Here is a 25,124-nt window from a genome sequence, read left to right as displayed (position 1 = left end):
AAATACACCAATGATGCATTCGTACTCGCCCAGCTCCCAGGATATCCAGAAAAATCCGAAATCTTAAACTTTCCCTCATCTCTCGAAGACGGTCAACGGCCCGCGCAAACGGTAGCAGCTACATCTGGGGTGCTCCAACTAAACTTGGAGTAGACCTCGAGCAATTACCACAGAGTGCAAAAAAAATTCAAAATGGCGGAAAAAATGGCCGCTGCCATACAAATTCTAAAACGGCCATCGCTGGTGTGATCGCGCTGAAACTTGGCACAGGGGCTTTAATCGAGCCGCATATTAAGTTGGCATACTCATAATCGAGTTTCCATAGCTGGTTTCCGAGTTTCATACAACGCGAAATTCGACGGCTCTCCGAAACGGCGCAAGATAGGTGGGGGGTGTAGAACTAAAAAATGATCAGGAAGATGGGGTGCTACCAGGGCAATCGAGAAATTTCAAATTGGACGTAATTTTTTTTCAAAAAATGGCCAATTTTTCAAAGCAAGATGGTGGCGCCGGTTACTTTAGGATCGGTCTGAAAATTGACTTCTGTGCTCTAATTGGCCAGATTTACAAAACTGCATACTCAGAATTTCTCTCCGACCCCCGGTTTCCATTTTCCATACATCACGAAATTCAACGGCTCTCTGAACTGGTGGCACTTAGGTTGGGGTCACCAAGGTAAAAAATGTTTAAAAACTTGGTCCGCTTCCAGGCACATAAAAATTTTTGCTAAAAAGCGAATTTTTTTTTTTCGAAAATTTTGTATGGAAATTTCCATAGTAGGAAGGGTATTTGAATAGCATCGGCAAAAGACGGCACCGACGGGCTGCTTGCTGCCCGCGCACCGCGCAACTTCGAGGGTTGACAGCCTCCCGGAGTAGAAAATATTTATTAACTTTTGAACTACCGCACGAGCCAAGCGAGCGAAGCGAGCGAGTCACGGCAGCGGCCAGCGTAAATATTCAAATAGGTAGCGAGGAGCGAAGCGACGAGCGTGTTAGGTTAACTTTTGAACTACTTACCGCACGAGCCAAGCGAGCGAAGCGAGCGAGTCGCGTCAACGGCCGGCCTAAATATTCAAATAGGTAGCGAGGAGCGAAGCGACGAGCGTGTTAGGTTAACTTATGAACTACCTACCGCACGAGCCAAGCGAGCGAAGCGAGCGAGTTGCGGCAGCGGCCGGCCTAAATATTCAAATAGGTAGCGAGGAGCGAAGCGACGAGCGTGTTAGGTTAACTCTTGAACAGTTTATTATGAAAAGTCACTGCCCGCTATCGATAAGACGTTTCAAAAATTTTACCAATATTTGAATAAGTAATTTATAAGCAGTTTAGGTAGCGAGGAGCGAAGCGACGAGCGTGTAAGGTTAACTTTTGAACTATCACACGAGCCATGCGAGCGAAGCGAGCGAGTCACGGCAGCGGCCGGCCTAAATATTCAAATAGGTAGCGAGGAGCGAAGCGACGAGCGTGTAAGGTTAACTTTTGAACTACCTATCGCACGAGCCAAGCGAGCGAAGCGAGCGAGTCGCGGCAGCGGCCGGCCTAAATATTCAAATAGGTAGCGAGGAGCGAAGCGACGAGCGTGTTAGGTTAACTCTTGAACAGTTTATTATGAAAAGTCACTGCCCGCTATCGATAAGACGTTTCAAAAATTTAACAATATTTGAATAAGTAATTTATAAGCAGTTTCGACTGAGTGTAGAATCGCTGTTAGCAGATGTTTACAAATGGAAAGGAAATTCGAATGCATTTTCAAATGACTGAAGATTTCTGCCCTGGGATGAGCCGCGAGCTGCTTGCAGCTCGCGCACCACGCACCCTCGAAGGTGGACAGCCCCCCGGAATATAAAATATTTGAATAGGGAATTTATAAGCATTTCAGATTGACTGTAGAATCGCTGTTAGCAGATGTAACAAATGGACAGGAAATTCGAATGCATTTTCAAATGACTGAAGATTTCTGCCCTGGGATGAGCCGCGAGCTGCTTGCAGCTCGCGCACCACGCACCCTCGATGGTGGATAGCCCCCCGGAATAGAAAATATTTGAATGAGAAATTTATAAGCACTTCCGATTGACTGTGGAATCGCTGTTAGCAGATGTTACAAATGGAAAGGAAATTCGAATGCATTTTCAAATGACTGAAGATTTCTGCCTTGGGATGAGCCGCGAGCTGCTTGCAGCTCGCGCACCACGCACCCTCGAAGGTGAACCGCCCCCCGGAATAGAAAATATTTGAATTTGAAATTTATAAGCACTTCCGATTTACTGTGGAATCGCTGTTAGCAGATAAAAGCAAATTGACGGGGAATCTTAACGCATTTTCAAACGACTGAAGATTTCTGCCCTGGGATGAGCCGCGAGCTGCTTGCAGCTCGCGCACCACGCACCCTCGAAGGTAAACCGCCCCCCGGAATAGAAAATACTTGAATGGGGAATTTATAAGCATTACCGACTGACTGTAGAATCGCTGTTAGCAGATGTAACAAATGGACAGAAAATTCGAATTTATTTTCAAATGCCTGCCCTTTTGCTTCAATTCAGGGCCAAAAGAGGCTCGCGGGCTGCTTGCAGCCCGCGCACAACGCACCCTCGAAGGTCGACAGCATTCCAGAATAGAAAATATTTGAATTGGGAATTTATAAGCACTTCCGATTGACTCTGGAATCGCTGTTAGCAGAAAATTACAAATGGACTGGGAATTCTAACACATTTTCTAATGACTGCCCTATTGCTTCAACCCAGGGGCAAAAGGGGCTCGCGGGCTGCTTGCAGCCCGCGCACAACGCACCAGCTAGTACATTATTATAAACTCGTAAATAATTTAGTTAACTTTTATATTAATATGACGATTAAAAGTACTTAAAAATAAGTTTTAATAAAAAGATATTAAATGTGTTTATGTACGTAAGCGTAATTAGAATGAGAAAAAGAACAGAGAAGAGAAATATTTTTTATCGTCATGTCTATTTATTGGTGTGTGTTGACTGTTGTGTCAATGTCACTCTAAATTTCTATCTGTGAGTGTCACTCTCAAGTGAGAGGTCAGCGTCACTCTCACGCTATGTGTTGTTCAAGAAGGTGTTGTTAATTGTGAGTGTCATTATGTCAGATAGTATGTGTGTGTATACTCACAGGCGCAGCGTGTCAGCGGGCAGGGGTCGGGGCGCATGCAGCAGGTCGCGGTGCGCGCAGTCGACGGCGGCGGGGCGGCAGGCGCACGCCCAGGGGCACGCCGCGCCCGCGCGCCCCAGCGCAGCCAGCAAGATCAGTAACAGCATTGTTACGTCATCTGGAAACAATGTTTATGTTAGATATTGCTGTTCAGAGGAAAGGAACAAGGAAACATCTCGGCTTCACAAACTCAAACAAACTCAAACTCAAACATTTATTTATTTAATTAGACTACTTTTAGTGGCACTTTCAAATCGTCATTACATAAGTATTTTTAACATTTACCACCGATTCGGAAAGCAGTATCTATGGAGAAGAACCGGCAACTCCATAAAGGCCCTACTCACGGTTCAACACAACCAACAATCTGCTGAAACAATTTGTTGCAGTCGCGATTGAGCGTTCTCTACTCACGATTCATCCAACCCTCAATCTGATGACACAATTTCATTCCGCGATTGCTTGCCACAACGTGCGCACGTCACGTTGATGCCTGGCCTGATGCTAAACCTCAACGCAATAATACGCATTATTAATGGATATACTAATTTATGAAATATAAGATAATTATCTTTGTAAAGCTTGTATTTTTTCCAATTTTATTGATAGATTTCAAGGGCTATAAAGTATAAACGGCTATAAAATATAAACATCTTCCTCAAATATGTAAAAATGTCTTTCCCGCGTTTATCTCAAAACCGCCATTTTGCGATTAACGCGGCAGCGCGATTGAGCCGAGATTGGAGCAATCACAATACTCACGTTTCAACACGCACACAATCTGCTGAGACAATTTGTCGGGTTGCTTCCGCGCCGATCCAATACACAACATGTTGGGTTACGCCCCCAACGTGCCCTCAACTATACTATTCACGACACAATCTGTCAGCTCACTGCAGATTGTGTCAACAGATTGTTACTGAAATTGAATCGTGAGTAGGCTACTATAGTTGCATAAATGAAGAAACTCCATAGTTGCTCTTTTAAATTCATGTCAGTATTAAATAATATGTAACTTATATCTAACTACAAAATATATCATAATATGCCAAAGAACTGTCCTGTGGTTCTTACGCGACAACCCACTCACTCAACGACACATTCACTCTATTGGCGCTAGAGCCGCGCGAGACACATAGTATTGGTCTTACCACAAAACAATTTAAACACAGTCTAACTTTAAACCAGCGATCTGTCACTTTAATAGTTGTCTATGTGAAAGACGACAATACCAGATTAAAGAGAAGACGCGCTTAATGTTTCGATGGAGCAAGCACGAAGTCAATAATTAGGAGCAGGCAAGATGGGTCACCTGCTTGTTAACAGTTGATAATAATATTAAGTGGTCACCACTGCCCGCACTTACACAGGCGCAATTCGCTAGCTTTTTAACGATAAAAGTAAGGATAAAAGCCACTCTTTTTTTTAGAAGCCCAAATATCATAAGACATAACTGTTCGAGAATACAGCGTTTATTAATTGTTTGATGAATTACTTAAATTATTTAGGATATTATCATCTTAGTAGTCATGTATGTTAGACATTAAATTATGCAACACTATACTTATAAGTTATACAAAACAGTTACAGTATTGACCCCGGTTCAATCGTTCCAGCTATACCCATAAGCGGATTTACAAAAATAGTCCCGTATTGCCTTCCATTAACCACTCTGATAAACGTGAGTGCACGTCTGTTTTATCACACGAAGTACGGTCAGCAAAAACAATAATATTATAAATATTTTCACATTAATAAACTATTGTATTTTCTAGTGTTTGATTTTACGCGAGTATTATTATACATTTACGGCCTTACTAATAAAAAGTTAAACAATGGATAAATTTCTACCATTTTCTACCATAGCTGTGTCCTGCTCTTGCTCACATGAAACGTCAATCATAAAAACAAGACAGGTTATGGCAAGAACTAATCCATTGAATAGCGAATGGGTAACATTTTATTAGTAAGACCGTTTGAAATTAAAAAAATTTAACGGATTTTATACGCCATTTATAATATGATACTTCGTTGAAGTCTACTAGAATGTATCTCGATTACTCTATATTATATTTTTATAAGAAACTTTGTTTGCTTGTTTTGCTTGTTCGTTCCTTGTTTTATTTATATGTATACTAGCGGTCCGCCCCAGCTTCGTCCGTGTACATGTTTACGTTTTCTCTCCTTATGAACCATCCTCGTGCATTAAGGAACATTATAAAAAAATTAACGAAATCGGTTCGCCGTTCTCGAGTTATGCGTCATTTTGCGATTCATTTATAGACTATAGAATATAAGAAATATGTAGAGTCTCCAAATACAAATTATTTTAGAATTTAATTTACAATTATATTTCGACAAACGCTTATTTGCAGACTCTACCGCAATAGGAAAGCTATGCCGTTTCCGACACTCGAGAGATTGTTACATATAATACGCTTTTAATGTTCGATGAGTAAGCGGTCGCGGGTTCGATTCCTAAATAACTCAAATGAGAGATAATACGGCTATTAAGGTTTTTATTATATGAGATTTATGACGTTTTGTATTTTAATATTTTACGGTTGCAACATTGATAGTGCGGTAGTGTCTGTTTTTATGACTGTATTTAATAAATTCATTTTCGTAGTAAACACTGGATTAAGTGTTGAAATAGAAATAATGAATAGATTTTTAATTCCCGAAAATAGTTGACCTATTTCTATGAAGTTTCAAATTTATTTTGTTCTTCAATAATGGTAAAGTATTTAAAGATAAATCTTGAATTTAAGCTACTTTGTGAGGATGAATGCATCTATGATTGTGACTCTTTCACGAAAAAACTACTGTACGAATTCGGGTGAAACTTTACAGTAATACAAGTAATATCTACATCAGAGTAATACATGAACTTTAGAAATACTTGATTCTGGTCCCAGGTTCGTCCACGGGTGAATGCGCGCGGCACAACTAGTCAAACTTATATAAATAAATGCGAAAGTTTGTATGGTTTTTGGTTTTTGGTTACTCTTTCACGAAAATACTACAGAATTGATTTTCATGAAATTTGATTGGCACACACATAGAGGGTAACTTGAATTAACACATAGGATAATTTATATCTTGGAAATCGTGTAGAAACGGGAACTATGCACGTTTTTCTTTAAAAATGCGGCGGAAAGCTAGTAAGTACATAAAGCACCACATACACAGAAACTAATTTGTCATCCCTATCAAGATCTAAGTAGGCAAAAACATTACTCCTTTTATTACAGTCGGTATAACCATTGCGTCAACTCTTATATTGGGGTCAATAGCTAGCCCCAAACCCCGGTACGTCTTCATTGAGATGCACATATAGTAAATTAATTGACTGACTCGATAAGGGTTGCCACTTAAAAGGAAATAATGTTATCGTTTTATATGACAAATCGGAAGAGTTAAATGTGACAAATGGGAAGTTAAATTGGAAGTGATGGAGCAATTTGGATGTAACTTTTTTGTAAAGATAGTTTTTTTTTTTATTTGACAAATAGGAACTTAAACTGGTTATTGAGTGATAGAGTAATAGTGTAATAATATAAGGTATAATTTTTATTTGGATGAAACTACAATAGACATAGTTAGATCCGTGTAAATTGTGAAAATGTAAAATTCTATACGAATAATATAAAAAGAAAAGATTTGTAGGTTTGTTTGTTTTTTACCTCAGAAACTACAAGACCTATTTTACATATTAATTTAGGTTCTGTTATTACATAATACATATGTATATTTAAGGATTAGAATTTTCTGCTTATTATTATTAAATGCGACGTACTTTAAATATGAATTAGATGAGAGTTATTTTTATCTGATTTTGGTAAATTTCAATTTGATTTTTATTTTATCATTTTTTTAAATACCTACCATTTATTTTCAACAATACTGTACCCTTATATAGGCCAGCCATAAATATATTTTTCTTACCCCAAGCATAAAACCAGTAATAAAACCGTCACAATGGCTTTGTTACCCATTTTCTGGCTACAAAATAAATGTTTTGTTAAAAAACAATGAAATACAGTAGCCATGGCAGTAGTGTAGTAAATAACAGAAACAAAACAAGCTTTATGGTAACACACAAATATTTCAATTTTACGTAAATTGGGATTTTTTTACAATATACTGTAAGGCCGGTTGCAGAGCTTCACCGACCGTCAGTGCGTACCATCGGTCCTGACGATACGCATCAACAATGTGTATGACTAACAATAATACCTATGACTAACTAATACGTATGACAATACGCGTGCGTATGGTCGGTCTAGCTATGAAGGGTTTTATGAATTTCCATACATATGACATGCGCGACTGACGCGACGTACGCACTGATGGTCGGTGAAGCTCTGCAACCGGCCTGAGTGTTTGTATTGAATGCGTATTTTTTCGTTAACGAAGCCACAGATGGAAAGTTAGCAGAGTATAATATCTTTAGCTAGAATAACAATAAATAGCAATGAATATATTTTCTGCAATTTCACATAAATAATTATAATTTACTAGCTTTCCACCCGCAGCTTCGCCCGCAAAGGCAAAGAAAAACCCGCATAGTTCCCGTTCCCGTAGGATTTCCGGGATAAAACCTAAACTATTTCCCGGGGTAAAAAGTAGCCTATGTCCTTTCTCGGGTATAAAAATATTTCTATACCAAATTTCATGCAAATTGGTTCAGTAGTTAAGGCGTGATTGAGTAACAGACAGACAGACAGAGTTACTTTCGCATTTATGTACTTAACAATATTTAATTAGTGTTAAAAAAGCTACGAAAGTAAGAAAAATGACACGAAATATTATTCCAAAAATGGGAATCAACCAACCTTTATGTAAGCTAAATAGTTAAATGTCTCAAGTTAATGTCAGTTTTTACGCCTCTTTTGTTATGTATGTTTATCCGTACATTTCTTCGAAATGGTTAATCCGATTATGACCATTGTGTCGACTATTTCTTCCTTTTGAAGTTGCATTCATCATAGGTGGAGTTGGATTTACTATTATTGTTACCTCGAATATAATATTATAACTACAAAAAACATGAAAGTATTAAATATAAAGATTCTTTGACATACCTACATACTACACAATATAAAGAAATAATAAAAATAATAAATTCATCACACAAAAAGTAAGAACATTCATAAGTAATGGTTTATAATTAATATTCATTAATTTTAATTTAAAATAAGAAAGGGATAAGACAGCCCTCTATTCACCTGTGACGTCATTGAGACCTTTACTGACCTACATCAAAACAAGAGGTTTACCTACTCCGAAATCTTGGCAGTAATTGAAACGTCACACGTCCGAACAATTAAAAAAAAGAACCTCCAACGCATTTTCAACCCTATCACCTGTAATTAGAGTATAGTTTTACTATAAGCAACTGACAGATATAATAAATTATCTTCGTTCATGTCACACAAAAGCGCGGGAGGCGTGAATTCGAAATTCGAACAATGACGTTTGACAGCTGAATAGGTTTTTCTTTTTTTTTTAATTCAAAGGAGTCTGAGATCATGAAGGTTGGTTAATTAAATACTAATGATTTCATATGGGGTGTGAAGTTATGAATATTAAACGTGGGAAAATTGAACATGCTAATTGCTCTCTAATGTGCAGTTGCTCGTGTAAATTGAAAGCTTTGAAATTTATGAGCCGGAAATTTTCTTGAGTGACGATTGATCGAATGTCTTTGTTGATCGACGTTCCCAAGTGAGATTTTATTTTTATTTTTAACGTACTTTTTTAAATATCCTTTGTGAAAATGTTGTTCCTGTTTTTGAAATTTTTAGGATTTCGTGCCTACCTAAAAGGGGACCCTATTACGACTTCGCTGTCTGTCTATCTGTCCGTTTTACATCAGGCGTAATCTACCTATACTAATATTATAAAGCTGAAGAGTTTGTTTGTTAGATTGTTTGAACGCGCTAATCCCAAGAACTACTGGTCCGATTTGAAAAATTCTTTCGGTGTTAGATAGCCTATTTATCTAGGATGGCTATAGGCTATATATTATCACGCTAAGACCAATATGGCGGGTAAAACCGCGGAACACAGTTAGCAAAATATATTTTGTCATAACTCCTAAAATAACATTCGATCAGTTTTACATAGAAAAGTTCAAATCTGCTTTATCCTTTCATATAACGATATTACCATACAGCATACACAGTAAAAGTCCACATGCAAAATACATCAGTATCAACGCTAACAAAGTTAGGCGCGTGGCACACGTCCGATCCACTTAACGTCTCGCGCGCGTTTGATTAATTTCACCACAGACTATATGCCATACAGACTATGTATAGACAATAGAATATATATCTAGAGAGTATATATCTAGGCACGTAGATTTTATGGATTTTAAAGAGAATTTTGGATTGGATTCAAACGCCAGCACAGAATACATAATAGTAGCTAAACGCTACAGAACGGACACTCTCCGCCTCCCGCCAAAATTAAACACTTACCTCACCCCGCACGATCAGACATAAAATGGTCCATATTTTTCTACAGGGACGATACGCAACGAAGATTGACAACATTAATCAAATTGACTTAAAGTAATTTTATTATTTTGGATTTGTGATTATCGTTTTTCGTAGAAAATGGTTAGATATTGTGCTGTTTACGGATGTATTTCATCAGAAAAACGCGAATTTTTTTTTACGCTAGTCAAAAATGTGCCAACCATAAAGCGTTAACACACACATTTGCAGTCTCTACAGTGTGACTGTCAAAACGATAATTTTGTATGGAGTGTCCGGGGTGTGACGCCAGTTCAAATCCTACTATGTTAGGCCTATGTTTTATTTGTTACTTTTTCGCAAAAAAGCGACTGGACGAATTTGGATGAAACTTTACAGCAACATTGATTAATCATCAGAAGAAAAAATGAGCAATAGAAATACTACTTAATTTTCTTTGAATGTAGAAACAAAAATCGAAGTTCTGTGAATATCAAATCAAAAAAATTAAAAATATTTATTCTGTAACAAATATGTTTACAATTTTAACAGTCATTGAGACATAATTTTAAGCATTTAAATGCTTGTGTTAGAACAACGCTCATCCGACATTACTGTACATTATCTGTTATTGTTACACGAATATTATTTTAAAGTTTAATTAGATAATCCAGATAAGATACAGTACCTACTTTTATTGTATGTCAAGGCAGACCAAACTCAAAAGTTGGTTTACCTATGCCTTCAATCAACAGTAAACCCAGACAGAGCCGGGTAGAGCAACTAGTGCTATATAGTTTATGACTCTCCTTTTTATTATTAAGCGAAATGAATATATTAATTATACTAAGGTCGTAAACATTCAATTTCATTAATAGTTCTGCAACTACCGTGTCAGCTAATAATATTGTTTATTACTGTATACAATTATTTATCCAAGCACAAAGGAATAAATAGCATAGGTATACATCGCATTGCTATCGCTTAAGCAATACGTCTGTAGACAATTAATTCGCACGATATTGTCTGTGCTTGCTGTAGGGCTGTCACTTGCGAGTTTTATAGCATTCTAATCTATACTTATAATATAATCTATACTAATATTATAAAGCTGAAGAGATTGTTTGTTTGTTTTTTTGTTTGAACGTGCTAATGTCCGAAACTACTGGTCCGATTTGAAAAATTATTTCGTTGTTAGAAAGCCCATTTATCGAGAAAGGTTCAGGCTATATATCATTACAATAAGACGAACAGAAACGGAACCACGCGGGTGAAACCGCGAAGCGCAGCTAGTATTTAGTAATTTTATAAGCTGTACAATCTACATGTTCTTTTAATTTAACTTTAAATACTTAATTGATTTATACATAACATAACAAAAACAAAGAAAAATAGCAACTTTATGCACAGATGTAATTTGAAACCTGACCGTTGCCAGGGCCCTGGAAAGCAGAAAAATATTATAAATAAGAAAGTTTGTGACGATGGATGTATGTGTATGTATGTTTGTTACTCTTTCACGCAAATACTACTGATACGATTACAATGAAATGTAGCACATATCCATAGGGTAACTTGGATTAACACATAGGATAGGTTTTATCCCGGAAATCTCACGGGAACGAGAAAAAGAAAACACGGGCTTTTTCTTTGAAAACACGCGCGATGCCGGGGGCGGAAAGGTAGTTTCTCTATAATTTTCAAAATAATAAATCAATTAAGACTAGTTGGCAGCCCTATTGACGCGGAACGTTCGGCGCGGCGCCATGACTCGATTAATTTTATTGAATGCCGTTTTTATTGGTGACGTCACGGTTCGCAAACTCCCCCCCTCCCATCCCCCTTCCTCTCCCACTATCTAGATATAGGTAACATGTGACTTGTGAGTGTGAGCTATAGGATATTTAGGCGGGATAAAAGTTAGATTTTGGAAGTGGTTTCTCGTAAAGCTAGTTAATAACACGTCTACGAGATTTTGAACTCTGATAAATTTAATGTTTAGTTTTATAGTATTCAATAGAGCTATATTAATTATAAAAAGAGTGTCAGAAGTGAGACTTCTTTGGCAAGATTCAAAGATACCAAAGTCGTCGCCTTTCCTCCTCGCAGAAAATTTTCGTTCAGGTTTCGTCTTTAGTAAATTTTACGTTCTTATGAGTTGTATTACTCCTAAATAGTAAAAGGTGTTTGTTACATAAGTAGTTTTGTTACAACACTAGCTGCCCCGACAAATGCCCCCTTTTCGTGTTTTCTCTTAACACTTGCCTTAACAAAAACGTAAAAACATTTTGCCGATTTTGTAGAGCCGTTCTCAAGATTTACGATAAGCAGCACATTTGGCGATTTGTTTTTATTATACATTGATAAATTGATATTTTAATAACTGTATAAAATCTTATTTTTGACCATAAAAATACATATTTTTTAACCAAACAATACAATATTTTTTTTTAATTAACCAGTTAAATTTGACTCTAAAACCCACCATGTACCAGGACATCATATATCACCAAGAGATTATCTCATAATCTCTGATGATTGATGGCTTGCTTCACATCCTGCAAGTATTCGGGAGTTTTACGTAATGTCTAAGCCAGATAATGTAATACTAGTACCTAAGCTTTGGCCCAGATGGCACAGGTTAATGACCTTTAGTTGAAATGTTCCAATTGTTTGAAAAAAAAATTAGCCAGCCAGTTATAGCCTTTACATTTCCTCGATAAATAAGCTATCTAATACTGAAGAAATCGGACTCGTAGTTCCAGAGATTAGCGAGTTCAACTTACAAAAAAACAAACCCTTCTGCTTTATAATATCAGTACCTAAGTATACGATACTAGTCGATCGTCCCGGCTCCGCCCGCGCTGATCAGGGATAAAAACGAATTCTTGTGATTCAGGAAAAATAAAGCTTTCTGCCGGTGAAAGATTTTTGCAAAAAAAAAATACAAAATAGAAAGGAACCTAAAATCATTCGTAGTCATAATATTATAGAAAACTTGAAACTTTGTCAGGGTGTTTGTTACTCGATCACGCGAAAACTACTGAACAGATATGTACGAAATTTCCTATAGAGATAGATTATAGTCTGCATCAGCACATAGGCTAGTTTAATACCACGCGAGTGAAGCCACATGCTCCAGCTAGTATACTTCATCGATTTAATTACTTGCATGAAGAAATGTTTGAGTTTGAGTTTGAGTTGTAGCGTCATAATGAAATGAGGAAATAATTAGTATTTGAAGAATTCGATATGACGTGTCACTGTGGGAACTATGCGTTTGTTCAGAATGGACCTAGTCCAGGAGGCAGTGGTGGAATGTAGGAAGGAATGAGATTTATTTATTACATTCAACATTGCACCGTATTTAAATTCTTTTCATGAATTTATTTCTTTTTCAAACTAATTACGTAGATTTAGTACCTATGTTCTATTGTTTTAAAATTTTGTAATAAATATTATATTCGATGATAAATGTAGATATTACCTAAACAGTATGTATGTCGCACATTTGCTCGTATTAATATAAAAAAATAATAAAATATATGTATTACATTACTTGTGAAATGGAGGTCTCTCCTAATAGTAATAAATGATTAAAATCGAAATACACATTATCTTATTATTTTCGATTAATATTTATAATTTTTTTCTAATTCTTATGATATTATCACTTACAAAAAACACAGTCAGCTCTCTGACTAACTCAGTGTTGTGTATTGACTCAAGTGAGTGAGGTGTTTAACTACTTGTTACTATAATTAGTGGAACGTATGTCTTAGTTGTGTTTAGGCTGGTAACTGGTTATACACGAAGTGATACGTAAATAAGGCAGGCAATAAACTATTTTCTTTAATACTAATTTTTAATAGACAACAAAGGTGCTTTTTTTCGTTCGGAAAGCTTTCTGTCTAAGTTGCACAAATATTTTTTTGTTTAGAAATGTGTACAATTAGATATTGAATAAAATAAAATCTTTTTATTGATATTACATCTAGAAATAAACAAAAGATACTATGTCTAATGTCGCCTCTACACATAGGCCAGCGCATTCGCCAGCGCGCTGGCGGTGCGCTTGCAAACGCGCTTGTGAGTAATCCACACATTGGAAGGTCGTTCAGTATGGTTTGGTTCGAGCCAATGTGCGGACGGATTCAAAATGGATGTAACAAACAAAGAAATAAACACACTTTCACATTTATAATATTAAAATAATATTAAAGTAGGATGCTCTTTGTGAAGTAAAACATTGTGAGGAAAACGGCATGTCCAAGAACCTTATTTATTTGGCACTTTTAATACATACAACATTTTTATTTTTATGGTACTTATTTTTTGGGTTCCACAGGCAGTTTTCACTCTGATAGAGCTCAATAAATTTAAATATTTCCTCGTTACTCATATTGTTCGCCATTTTGTCAAGTTAGGTGTTAATTCGCCGCAAGAAAAAAACGTGCACTCCTGATCGCTGCTACAGTCAAACTGATCGCGCGGCCAATGTGTGGATGGTGCGCCAAGCTTGCGACAAGTGTCCTTTGAAGTTTCCGACACCGCACGGCAAGCTCGCAAGCGCGCCGGCCAACGTTCAAATACCTACCGCAAGTGCGCATTTCGTCCGTTCTACACATAGACAAGTGCATGTGCCAGCGCGCTTGCCAACGCGTTGGCCTATGTGTAGTGCCGGCATAAGCCCAAAACTTAAAAGTGTCGTAATAGAGCTTATTATAGCAAAGAAATAAATGGAATATGAAAATCCATGGAGTGTTGTCGCTTAAGAACCACAGCCCCCCTAGCCAAGTGGCTTTCTGTTAGCGTAGCGTTCAATAGAATAGACTATGAATGTATGAGATTGACGTAAGCTGTAGATACCTACGCTAACAGAAAGCCACTTGGCTAGGGGGGCAGGACAGTTCTTTGGCATTGTACGGTGCAACCGTTCAAAGCGCATCATCATCATTTTTTGTATGCCACAGCATTTTCATTTTCATATAGCGTTAGTTCACATTAAAACGTCGCGAGCCGCGTACGTGTGTAACTCAGCATAGCAATAAAGCATATCATTTAGCAGCCTAGTTTTAATTAGCATCAACAGCAGCATCCCCAGGTGTACGAACCCTACATCTTTATGGTCCTTCGAGCTTAACCGTAAGCAGGACCCATTCGCGTATGTTAAAGCGTAACTCGTGTAGTGGGAACTGCCACGTAAGTTCCAGCAGCAGCGGTGAGTCCACAGCTTTTTACTTATAGTTACTATATCTATCGAAGCGAAGTAGCATTTTCATCATGGAAGATCTAGTAGCTAGCCAAAACATGATCATCGAAGCGATAGAAAAGCTCCAAATCAATTTTAAGAAAGACGGTGTCGAACGCAAGACCCCGGCTCATATTAATAAGCGATTAAGTGTGTTAGATTCTTACTGGCAAGAATTTCAATGCAATCATATTAAAATATGTGAATATGACGATAAATCGCATGAATATTTTAGCAACAATATTTATAAGCGAACGGCCGATTTTTATTATGAAACGCGTTCTTACATAATGCGGCACTTGCCAGCGGAGAGCAAGGAAAGCGCTATACCTGCAACACCTGGCTTAATGTCTCAGCCGGGAACAAGTAAGCAGCAACAGGATTTTAATCCTCAGCCATCATTTAAATCGCAAGGTACATCGAGCAAACTTGATGAATTATTACATAAACAAGCAATTAACTTTAAGGCTTTTAAAAGAACTGTAACAAGTATCGATGTTGAAAAAATATGCACTAAGTGGAAATTCGAGGATGCCCTGCAACAGTTAAATTCCCGATGGAGCGTTATTGACTCCCTTCATTGGGAAATCGACAGCATTCTGGACGGGGAAGACGTTGAATACGAGAATTCTTTCACTCGCCACGAAAGCATTTTCAACAACCTTAAAGAAGCGATAAACACAAAGCTCTGGTCAGTCTCTAACAGAGAAAATATCACACCGAAGGTTGACATTCCGGTTTTCAATGGAAACTATCAGCAATGGGTATCTTTTAAAAATTTATTCAACGAAGCTGTTCATCTTAATCCTTCCTTATCAAATTCACAAAAAATGCAGTATCTGAAAAGTAAGATCAAAGGCGAGGCAGAACGCCTCATACAGCATTTATCTATAAGCTCACAAAATTATACTTCCTGTTGGGAAATATTAAATCACAGGTACGAGAATAAAAAGCTTATTTTTACATCTCACATAAATGTAATTTTAGGCCTACCCAACATGCAGCAGCAATCGCTCGGACAAATAAAAAACATGCACGATGCGACAAAGGAATGCCTGAATGCCATTAAAAACCTTGGTGTTGATACAAGCACGTGGGACCCGATGATCGTTCATATCTTAGCGATTAAATTAGATACCGACACTCATAACGATTACATCGAGTCATTGAAAAATCCTAGAGAGCTACCAACACTGCAAGAATTTCTAAGTTTCCTCGAGATGAAATTTACTGCATTAGAATCATCTAAGCGCAAGCAAGAGCCACCTAAAACATTCCAGCACCCTCAAAAACCAACACCAGCAGCATATCCTAAAGCATTCCAGAAATCACATTTATTTAAATCATTCGCTAGCAACTATAATAATTCATCGCAAAACGGAAAAGGTATCAATTACACAACGCAAAATTGTCCAATATGCAACAATAATCATGCAATAATATATTGCAATAAATTCGCGGAATCTCAACCTAAACTGCAATTACAAACAATTACAAGGTTACAGCTATGTCAAAATTGTCTATATAATCATAATGGTAATAAGTGTTTTTCCACTAAAAGATGCCGAGTATGCAATGAGAACCATCATACTTTGGTTCATGAAGCGTTCGCACAGCGAACATCCCAAAGTACAGCTAGCACAGCAAGCCCCGAAAATCAACTGAAAAATAGCTCTCACGTGTCCCTGGATAATACACAGGAAATTTTATTAGCAACAGCTCAAGTTTCAGTTCAAGCTGCAGATGGTTCGTCATTAGTCATGCGTGCTCTCATAGATCAAGGATCACAGACTTCCCTTATAACCGAAAATGCAGCTCAGAGACTCGGTCTGCCGCGTCAGCAGTGTAAGGGAGTGATTTTAGGTTTAGGAGCTAAAGAGAACACGTGTAAAGGCTTTATGAACATACAAATATCTTCTCAATACAGCGACTATTCTTTAAACACAGGAGTTTTTATAATGAATCATGCGGTGAACAATCTACCAAATAAATCATTCAGTAAACCAGCATGGTCATTTATTGACGACATACAATGAAGCGTTCGCACAGCGAACATCATCACGCTCATCACGCTCTAGCCGATCCAGAGTTTTATCGACGCCGGCCGGTCGACTTATTGTTAGGTGCCGATGTCTATTCATCGATTATCATGGAGGGAATTATTAAGCAAAGCGAATCTATTCCTGTAGCGCAGCAAACACGCCTTGGGTGGATTTTATGCGGCAACGTAAAGTCGTTCCAATGTAACGTAGTAATGGTTGACGTGGATAGCCTTCAAAAATTTTGGTCAATCGAAGACATTAACGAAGACATAGATATATCACAAGAGGATTATCAATGTATTCAGCAATACAAATCAACAACAACTCGTCAGTCAGATGGAAAATACGTTGTTCGTCTCCCTTTACATCCAGACGCAGATGAAAAGCTAGGATTATCGAAAACAAAAGCATGCGCTCAATTTTATCAATTAGAACGAAAGCTACAAAAAGACGACAATTTATTTAATAAATATAAATCATTCATAAACGAATACAAAGAATTGGGTCACATGCACTTAACAATAGCGCGTAACATGAAACCTACCTACTACATGCCGCACCACGGTGTACATCGAGCCGATTCGAGTACTACGTCATTACGAGTTGTGTTTAATGCATCCGAAAAAACATCGACGGGTGTAAGCCTTAATGACGTCATGTATAGAGGTCCGAACTTACAGCAGGATATCTTATTATTAATATTAAATTGGAGACAATATCCTTACGCATTTATAGCAGATATCGAAAAAATGTTTCGACAGATTTTAATTTCAAAGCAAGATCAACGTTATCAGCAAATAGTTTGGCGCGAAAATCCGAATCAACCACTCAAGGAATATACTTTGTCAACTGTTACGTATGGTACAAAAGCAGCGCCCTTTTTAGCAATGATGACGCTCAAGCAGTTAGCCAAGGACGAATGCAACCGTTACCCGATAGCAGCGAGGGTGTTAGAAGAACAATTTTACATGGATGATCTTCTTAGCGGTGCATTTGACAACATATCAGCGAAGCAATTGCAAAGAGATCTTATCGATTTACTCAAATCTGGAGGATTTAATCTCCGCAAATGGTCAGCGAATGAGTCATCATTATTAGAAGACGTTGATAAAGCAGAAAACCTAGCAAGCGATACGTACAATTTTAAGCATCAGGAATCAACGAAAGCACTCGGTCTTAGTTGGAATGCCAAAGAAGACAATTTTAAGTTTATGTGCAAACTAACTCCGCAATCCGATTTACGGCCTACGAAGCGAGAACTACTAGGAGAAATATCAAAGATATTCGATCCTCTTGGTTGGTTGGCACCAGCTGTAGTTCAACTAAAACTATTATTTCAAAGCGTATGGTTAACTAAATTAAATTGGGATGACGTCATACCGGACAAGATTAATCTTGAATGGCAAAAATTAAGAGCAGACATAGAAAATATTGGTAATATCGAAATCCCGAGATGGATTTGCAGCGAGAGAGACGACTGCATCGAATTACACGGTTTTTGTGATGCGTCGTTGAAGGCATATGCATGCGTAGTATATGCACGGATAGTGCGTAACGATCAAACGCACATATCACTTTTAGCCGCCAAAACGAAACTTGTCCCCGTCAGCAAAACTAGCCCTTCGTCAAAGACCGACATATCGTTACCGAGACTAGAGTTAAGCGGTGCACTTTTGCTCTCGAAACTTATGATAAAGGTCAAGCAAAGTTTAAGCGATCGCGATGTAAAAATGTTTGCGTGGTGTGACTCAACAGCTGTACTTGGATGGCTACAGGGCGAGCCCAGCCGCTGGAAGCCTTTCGTCGCAAACCGAGTGATTAAAATAACAAAAACTTTACCACCACAGACTTGGCGTTATGTTAAATCTAGCGATAATCCCGCAGACTGTGCTAGCCGTGGCATGAGCATCGCACTTTTAGAAAAACATGACCTATGGTGGAAAGGGCCCACCTGGCTACTCAGTGATCTTAAACATCAACAGCAATTAACGTATGATACTAAATTAGAAGCAAAGAAAATGTTATCAAATGTCGTTACAAAGAATAGTAATATTTCAGCGAACTTTATTAGCGATTTTATTGATAAATACAGCAGTTTTACATATGCGTCACGAGTATTAGCTTGGATATTGCGAATATTCTCGTCCGTAACTAAACAAAATTATCTAACTATACAAGAGTTGCAAAATTCACAATTAAAAATTATAAAAGCTATACAATATTTAGAATTTAGTCAAGAAATAAATGATTTAAATAGTTTAAGTAGAGTAGATTCAAAGAGCAAGTTATTATGTCTTAATCCATTTCTAGACGAACAAGGTTTATTAAGAGTTGGAGGTCGTCTAAAAAACAGCAACATCTCATATAACATGAAACATCCCTACATAATACCACAGAGCAGTCATCTTACTAATTTATTAATTGATTTAGCACATAAGTCAACTTTCCACGGTGGAGCGAGGTTGACGAACTCTTGGCTACGTCAGCGATATTGGATACTCGGCGGAAACAGAGCGGTTAAGAAACGTTTATATAATTGTGTAATATGCAAGCGACATAGCCCGGTAAAACAACTACAAATAATGGGAGATTTACCCGGAGCTAGAACAAACCCTACAAGACCGTTTTATCACACGGGGGTAGACTTCACGGGACATGTAGACGTGAAATCAAGCAAGGGTCGCGGTATCAAAACAAGCAAAGGATATGTGGCTGTATTTATCTGTATGGTCACAAAAGCGGTTCACTTAGAGTTAGTATCAGACTTATCATCATCTACTTTTTTAGCTGCGTTACGTAGGTTAGCAGCAAGAAGAGGAACTCCTCGTCACATATACAGTGACAACGGAACGAATTTCGTAGGAGCCAGCAAAATTTTAGCGAATGAATTTATTGACCAGCAATCTATTTTAACGGAGGATTTATTCACGGAAATTAGCGAGATGCAAATTGAGTGGCACTTCAATGCACCTTCCTGGCCTAGCGCGGGAGGACTTTGGGAAGCCGCGGTTAAAAGCCTAAAATATCATCTACGTAGAGTCCTAGGCGATCAAAAGCTAACGTACGAAGAGTTCGCCACTCTACTTTATCAGCTAGAAGCCTGTCTAAATTCGAGACCCCTATCTCCTCTATCTGAAGATCCTGATGACTTAGCATATCTCACACCTTCCCACTTTTTAGCGAGCGGTCCAATTTTAACAATCATAGAAACCGAGAGAGATGAGAGAACGAGGTGGCAATTGACGCAAAAAATATTTAGTGATATTTGGAAACGGTGGCGAGCTGAATATTTAACGTCATTATCAGCCAGAAGCAAGTGGAAAACATCAAAGCCTAACATCAAGTTGAACGACATCGTGATCATACATGACGCTCTTCTACCTCCAGGAAAATGGGCTTTGGGTCGTGTGATTGAATTACACCCTGGATCAGACGGCTACGTCAGAGTCGTAAGCGTAAAAACTAAGACGGGCATTATCAAGCGACCGGTAATTAAATTATCTATTCTCCCTGTTAACACGGAAGAAACAAATCAGCAAAATCATACCAGCAGTTCATCACCAGCAAGCACCCCGAAAAAAAACGCATTCCAATTAAAACATTCATATACACTTATTATCTATCGTTCATGTTAACATTATTCATTTTAACGCTCACGTCAGCTACAAACAACTACACATAGTAACAACTTCAATATAACAAGAATAAACGTCGACAAACATTTTATATTCTTCAATAAATTAACATAGTTGAAGATGGATAGAAATTAATTAACTACTCCAATAAGCAACCAAATTTATTAATAAATAATTAATTATATCAATCATCTGGAAATCATCAGCTGTATGAAACTTTAAAAAGTAATATCCATTGTAACATCGTATTATACAAATAAGCCACGATTCTAAGCAATTGAAGTTCCATGACCGCATGTTACTGAATCAGCGTTTCCATTCAACGAGGCGCACGCGACCAGGCCTTATCAATGGTGTCAGGTATATTTTTGCGAATACATTGTCTGAGATCAAAGCTAAAATATATTCATGATTAATTCACATAAACAGCACACTTACAAGATAGATATTGAGCCGGAGGTGTATGCACCCGAAATTCAACCGATTCAGCATTTTAAAAACACCGGTACCCATCAAATTTGGAGCTGGGTAAAAAGCTACAATGACTCCCAGCTCTCGGGAAGCGCATTCAGGGGATAGCAGCAGCAGCGGGCCTGTGGTGTGCGTGGCGGCGGCGGCGGCGAGCGCCCTCCGCGGCGGTCGCGCCGCGCACCCGCGCGCAGCGTGCCATCAGTGACCCATGTGTTAGTTTTAGTGAAAAGTGTGTGAGTGTAATGTGCGTGAAACAAAAAGCAGAGCAATGTGTGTGTGCGTCATTCAGTGAATCACTTAATAAAAGAAACAATTCCCTATTTTAGAACAAGTGTAGCCTTAAGATCGATAGCATGATTGTCGGGCATCATTTGTTAATAGCTTTAAGAATATTGTTTTCACCTTGTAATAGATTAGCTCATCGTCATTTCATAGCTTTCATTTCCATCTTGTTGCCCGGGAGCATGTACGGTGCAACCGTTCAAAGCGCATCATCATCATTTTTTGTATGCCACAGCATTTTCATTTTCATATAGCGTTAGTTCACATTAAAACGTCGCGAGCCGCGTACGTGTGTAACTCAGCATAGCAATAAAGCATATCATTTAGCAGCCTAGTTTTAATTAGCATCAACAGCAGCATCCCCAGGTGTACGAACCCTACAGGCATATTATGTAGTTAGATATAAGTTAGATATTATGTAAAATTTAATTGTAATATTGACATGATTTTAAAAGAGCAACTATAGAGTTTCTTGCCGGTTCTTCTCCATAGATGCTGCTTTCCGAATCGGTGGTAAATGTTAAAATATGTTATGACTTATGACGATTCGAAAGTGCTTCTAGAAGAAGTCTAATTGAATAAATAAATGTTTGAGTTTGAGTTTGAGTAAAGTGTAGGTATGTTGTAGTGTTGCAAACTTGCAACGAACTCACATAAGTCAAAATCCGTTTAGCTGTTTAGGCAATGTGTGCCAAAAAACATACACACAAAAAACATAACCCTTCTTTCGCAGTCGGGTAAAACTCCATAGGTGGTTCAACCCTGCTGTGCTGATGATCAAAATATTGAAATTGAATGATAAATACTAACAGTAGTTCGTTTGTCTGTCCGTCATCGTATATTGAATGGATGTACATAAAAACTAACAAGCCTCAGATAGATGCTATCAAAGAGATTGTGTTACACAGGGGAAAGGCACCTTTGGTACACCTAAAAAAATTAAACTCAAAATCAAACATTTATTTTCCAACAAAACTTATTGAGAAGCGCGTTTCAATCATACAGAAAGATTATATTATTCATTTATTATTAATTATTTAAAATATCTAATTACAAGGAATATTTTCTCAAAATATAAAGTATATATTTTCCCATTTTAAGTAAATTTTTCATCGACGCTACGCTTTTCAATTCTTGTAGGGGCTTTCATGTATCGAGGAAAGCTTTGTGCTATAAATATCACACTCCAACCCATAGAACAAAAGATGAAAAATTTAAAATAAGAATAATAATATTAAAACATTTGGCAGTTTACGAGTTTTCCGTCCTCGGCTTCGCTCGCTTGTAAACCTTAACAAAATAATTGTATACTTAACTATTCTATCTATTCAAGAAATAGCATCAAAATTGTAGCGTCGCGTCGTGTCGTTTTGAAAGCAAAAAGCTTTGTTTTGTACTATGATAGTATTATAATATTATTTATGGCAGTAATTAACAATTCTCCTTGTTTGGCTACATATTTTAATTCATGTTTTCAACAAATAGGTACCTACTACATATATTTATTTTTTACTTAAAGTATTGAACCTAGAACCACTCGAAAATTAAACAATTCTTCACGGTTCAACCTTTAATTCAAAAGGTTCATAACACCTGACCCTTGATCAGATGGCATGTGCTTCGTTAGCTGATATTCGTTAACAAACATATGAAATTGTGCTTTATCACAATACAATACGGTTCATTTTCAAACGTTAACGATATCAATGTATTAGGTGATATGCTCTTATAATTTTGAATCGTATTTCTATTGATTTAAAGTCCATTTTCATTGAAATAAATTGATGTATTAATATACCATTATCATGTTAATGTCGTAATTTGAACTTTATTTTTATTGATCTTTGGTCGTTTTTCGATTGTTTTAAAATTATAATTAGGAAAATTCTTGTCCCTAATATTTAGAATTTTACCAAGGAATTTAGAAGACAGGTGTACGATTGTCAGTGTTGATGTATAAACGTATGTTTGCCATTCCATTACCTTGGAACGGATTAACTGGGATGAGGAAATTTGTTTTATAGCTGTAAATATTATAGTATCAATATTATTGGAAGTTACATGAATGCAATTTACTTTTTCAACACTCTATTATTAGATTCCCCTGTATGTTTGTATGTAATAGACTTCTTTTTAGAGGTTCTTCTTTCAGATATAGGTTTACCCTGACTTGGAAGTTGGAAGAGAGAGTAAGTTTAATTCTTATGTCACAACTCAATAATTTATCAAATTAAGGGTTGATTTTTCAATCCTTGGTTAAAACTTTTTCATCGAATAACGAATTAAACTACCATTTCAAAATTATGTATTCTTTTGACAGTTTACAGGTGACATTTTAAAATGTTCGTGAAATACTTTATTGAACGCCTGGGGCCTTAGCCAAACGGCAAAACGCCAAGGAATAGAATACGCTATCGATAGAAATTGACATAAGCGTATGATGTTTTGCATAAGGATTCGGTCACCCTACCAACGACAACGACGACCACGAACAAAATTTTCATCCAGTCGCAATTAAATAAAATTGTGCAAAACACAATTAAAAATGAAATTTAAGAATTTCCTGTCGTATTGGTGTTTGGAAAAAAAAATTTTGAGATCAATGGATAAACAAACAGGTTTTTCATAGAAACGGTGGCTCCTAGAAAAAAATGTATTTAACCTTTTTTATAGATAATTAGATTAAATACAATTTTGGTTCAGGTGATTGTATGATAAACTTACCGTCTCGGCGAAAATCGCAAAAAACCCTATTTCTTTTTATTAATTGACCTCGAATTTTTTTATTCCTGAGTACCAGAATGACGGGAGATTTTAATATTGATTTTGAACAAATTTCGGCAAGATTGGAACTTTGGTCGTGGTCGTCTGCGTCGTTGGTAGTGTGATCGAACCATTACCAAAATGTCATGAGCTTATGTCAATAATTAGCGTTAGCAGTTTCTATTCCATGGCGTTACGTACGTTTGTCTAAGGCCCCTGAACGGATAAATTTTAACCAAGGATTAGAAAATCGGCCCAAAAAACGTTTTTAGTTTTTGATGTGAAATTTCTTTAAGCACGTTGAGAGTAAAATTTCAAGGTCATGGCAATACCGTCACGTCATGGAGTGGCGACGATTTTGGTATCTTTGAATCTTGCCAAAGAAGTTTCACTTCTGACACGTGTGCTCGGTACACAAGCTATTTTTTTAAGTTACTTTAACTAAAAAAGGGGGAAGGGGGGGATATGTACCAGAACCTCATAAATAAGCAATAGTTACGAATAAGTCGACCTAAATAACAAATGAACGCATTCATACCAAGCGATGCAGTACTGCATAATATTATATCCTACTAATATTATAAATGCGAAAGTTTATGTGTGTGTGTGTGTGTGTGTGTTTGTTACCCTTTCACGAAAATACTACGGAACCGATTACACTGAAATTTAGCACATATATAGAGGGTAACTTGGATTAACACATAGGATAGGTTTCATCCCGGAAATCCCACGGGAACGGGAACTATGCGGATTTTGCTTTGAAAACGCGGGCGAAACCGCGGGCGTAAATCTAGTTTTACATAATATAGGTTAAGTTTATTTTTGTGTGGATTTTTCTATATAATCGTAAATATAAGTAGTCTGGAAAACTCTTTATACTATACCTATCTACTTGCGAAAGTTTTATCAAAATTTGTCCAGCAGTTTCATAGATTTACTGTAAACGTTATACATACTTTTCTTATTATATTTTTATTTTTTCTTTCAATATTACTACCATAAAAATACACAATAAACATTTAC

At 37.2% G+C, this 25,124-nt stretch overlaps 3 protein-coding genes across 3 annotated transcripts in view; 2 read left to right on the top strand and 1 right to left on the bottom strand.

The window, feature by feature from the left end:
* The window catches only part of LOC123702232 (protein slit), a 195,397-nt gene that overhangs the window by 122,869 nt on the left and 47,404 nt on the right, over window positions 1-25,124 (bottom strand). The window contains exon 2 of the mRNA XM_045649928.1: window positions 3,134-3,290. Coding sequence (XP_045505884.1) covers window positions 3,134-3,279 — 146 coding nt within the window. The 5' untranslated portion in view covers window positions 3,280-3,290. The remainder of the gene's footprint in view (window positions 1-3,133; window positions 3,291-25,124) is intronic.
* On the top strand, window positions 15,199-16,944 carry LOC123702257. Its single transcript, XM_045649950.1, has one exon. The coding sequence runs from the start codon at window positions 15,199-15,201 to the stop codon at window positions 16,942-16,944; it is 1,746 nt and encodes a 581-aa protein (XP_045505906.1).
* On the top strand, window positions 17,058-21,261 carry LOC123702256. The gene is made up of 4 exons (XM_045649949.1): window positions 17,058-18,996; window positions 19,261-20,438; window positions 20,860-20,945; window positions 21,138-21,261. Exons 1-4 carry the CDS (start codon window positions 17,058-17,060, stop codon window positions 21,259-21,261), a joined length of 3,327 nt encoding a protein of 1,108 aa, XP_045505905.1.

Source organism: Colias croceus, chromosome 23 (genome assembly GCF_905220415.1).
Source record: "Colias croceus chromosome 23, ilColCroc2.1".
NCBI lineage: Eukaryota > Metazoa > Arthropoda > Insecta > Lepidoptera > Pieridae > Colias > Colias croceus.
Note: the sequence above shows the minus strand (reverse complement) of the source record. Positions and strands in the feature narration are given on the sequence as shown.

Coding starts and splice junctions, on each gene's coding strand:
- LOC123702257 (XM_045649950.1), top strand. CDS start 15,199: ATGCGGCACTTGCCAGCGGAGAGCAAGGAAAGCGCTATACCTGCAACA.
- LOC123702256 (XM_045649949.1), top strand. CDS start 17,058: ATGGAGGGAATTATTAAGCAAAGCGAATCTATTCCTGTAGCGCAGCAA. Junction 18,997..19,260: donor AAATGTCGTTACAAAGAATA/GTAATATTTCAG, acceptor ATCCATTTCTAG/ACGAACAAGGTTTATTAAGA. Junction 20,946..21,137: donor GGCCTTATCAATGGTGTCAG/GTATATTTTTGC, acceptor AATGACTCCCAG/CTCTCGGGAAGCGCATTCAG.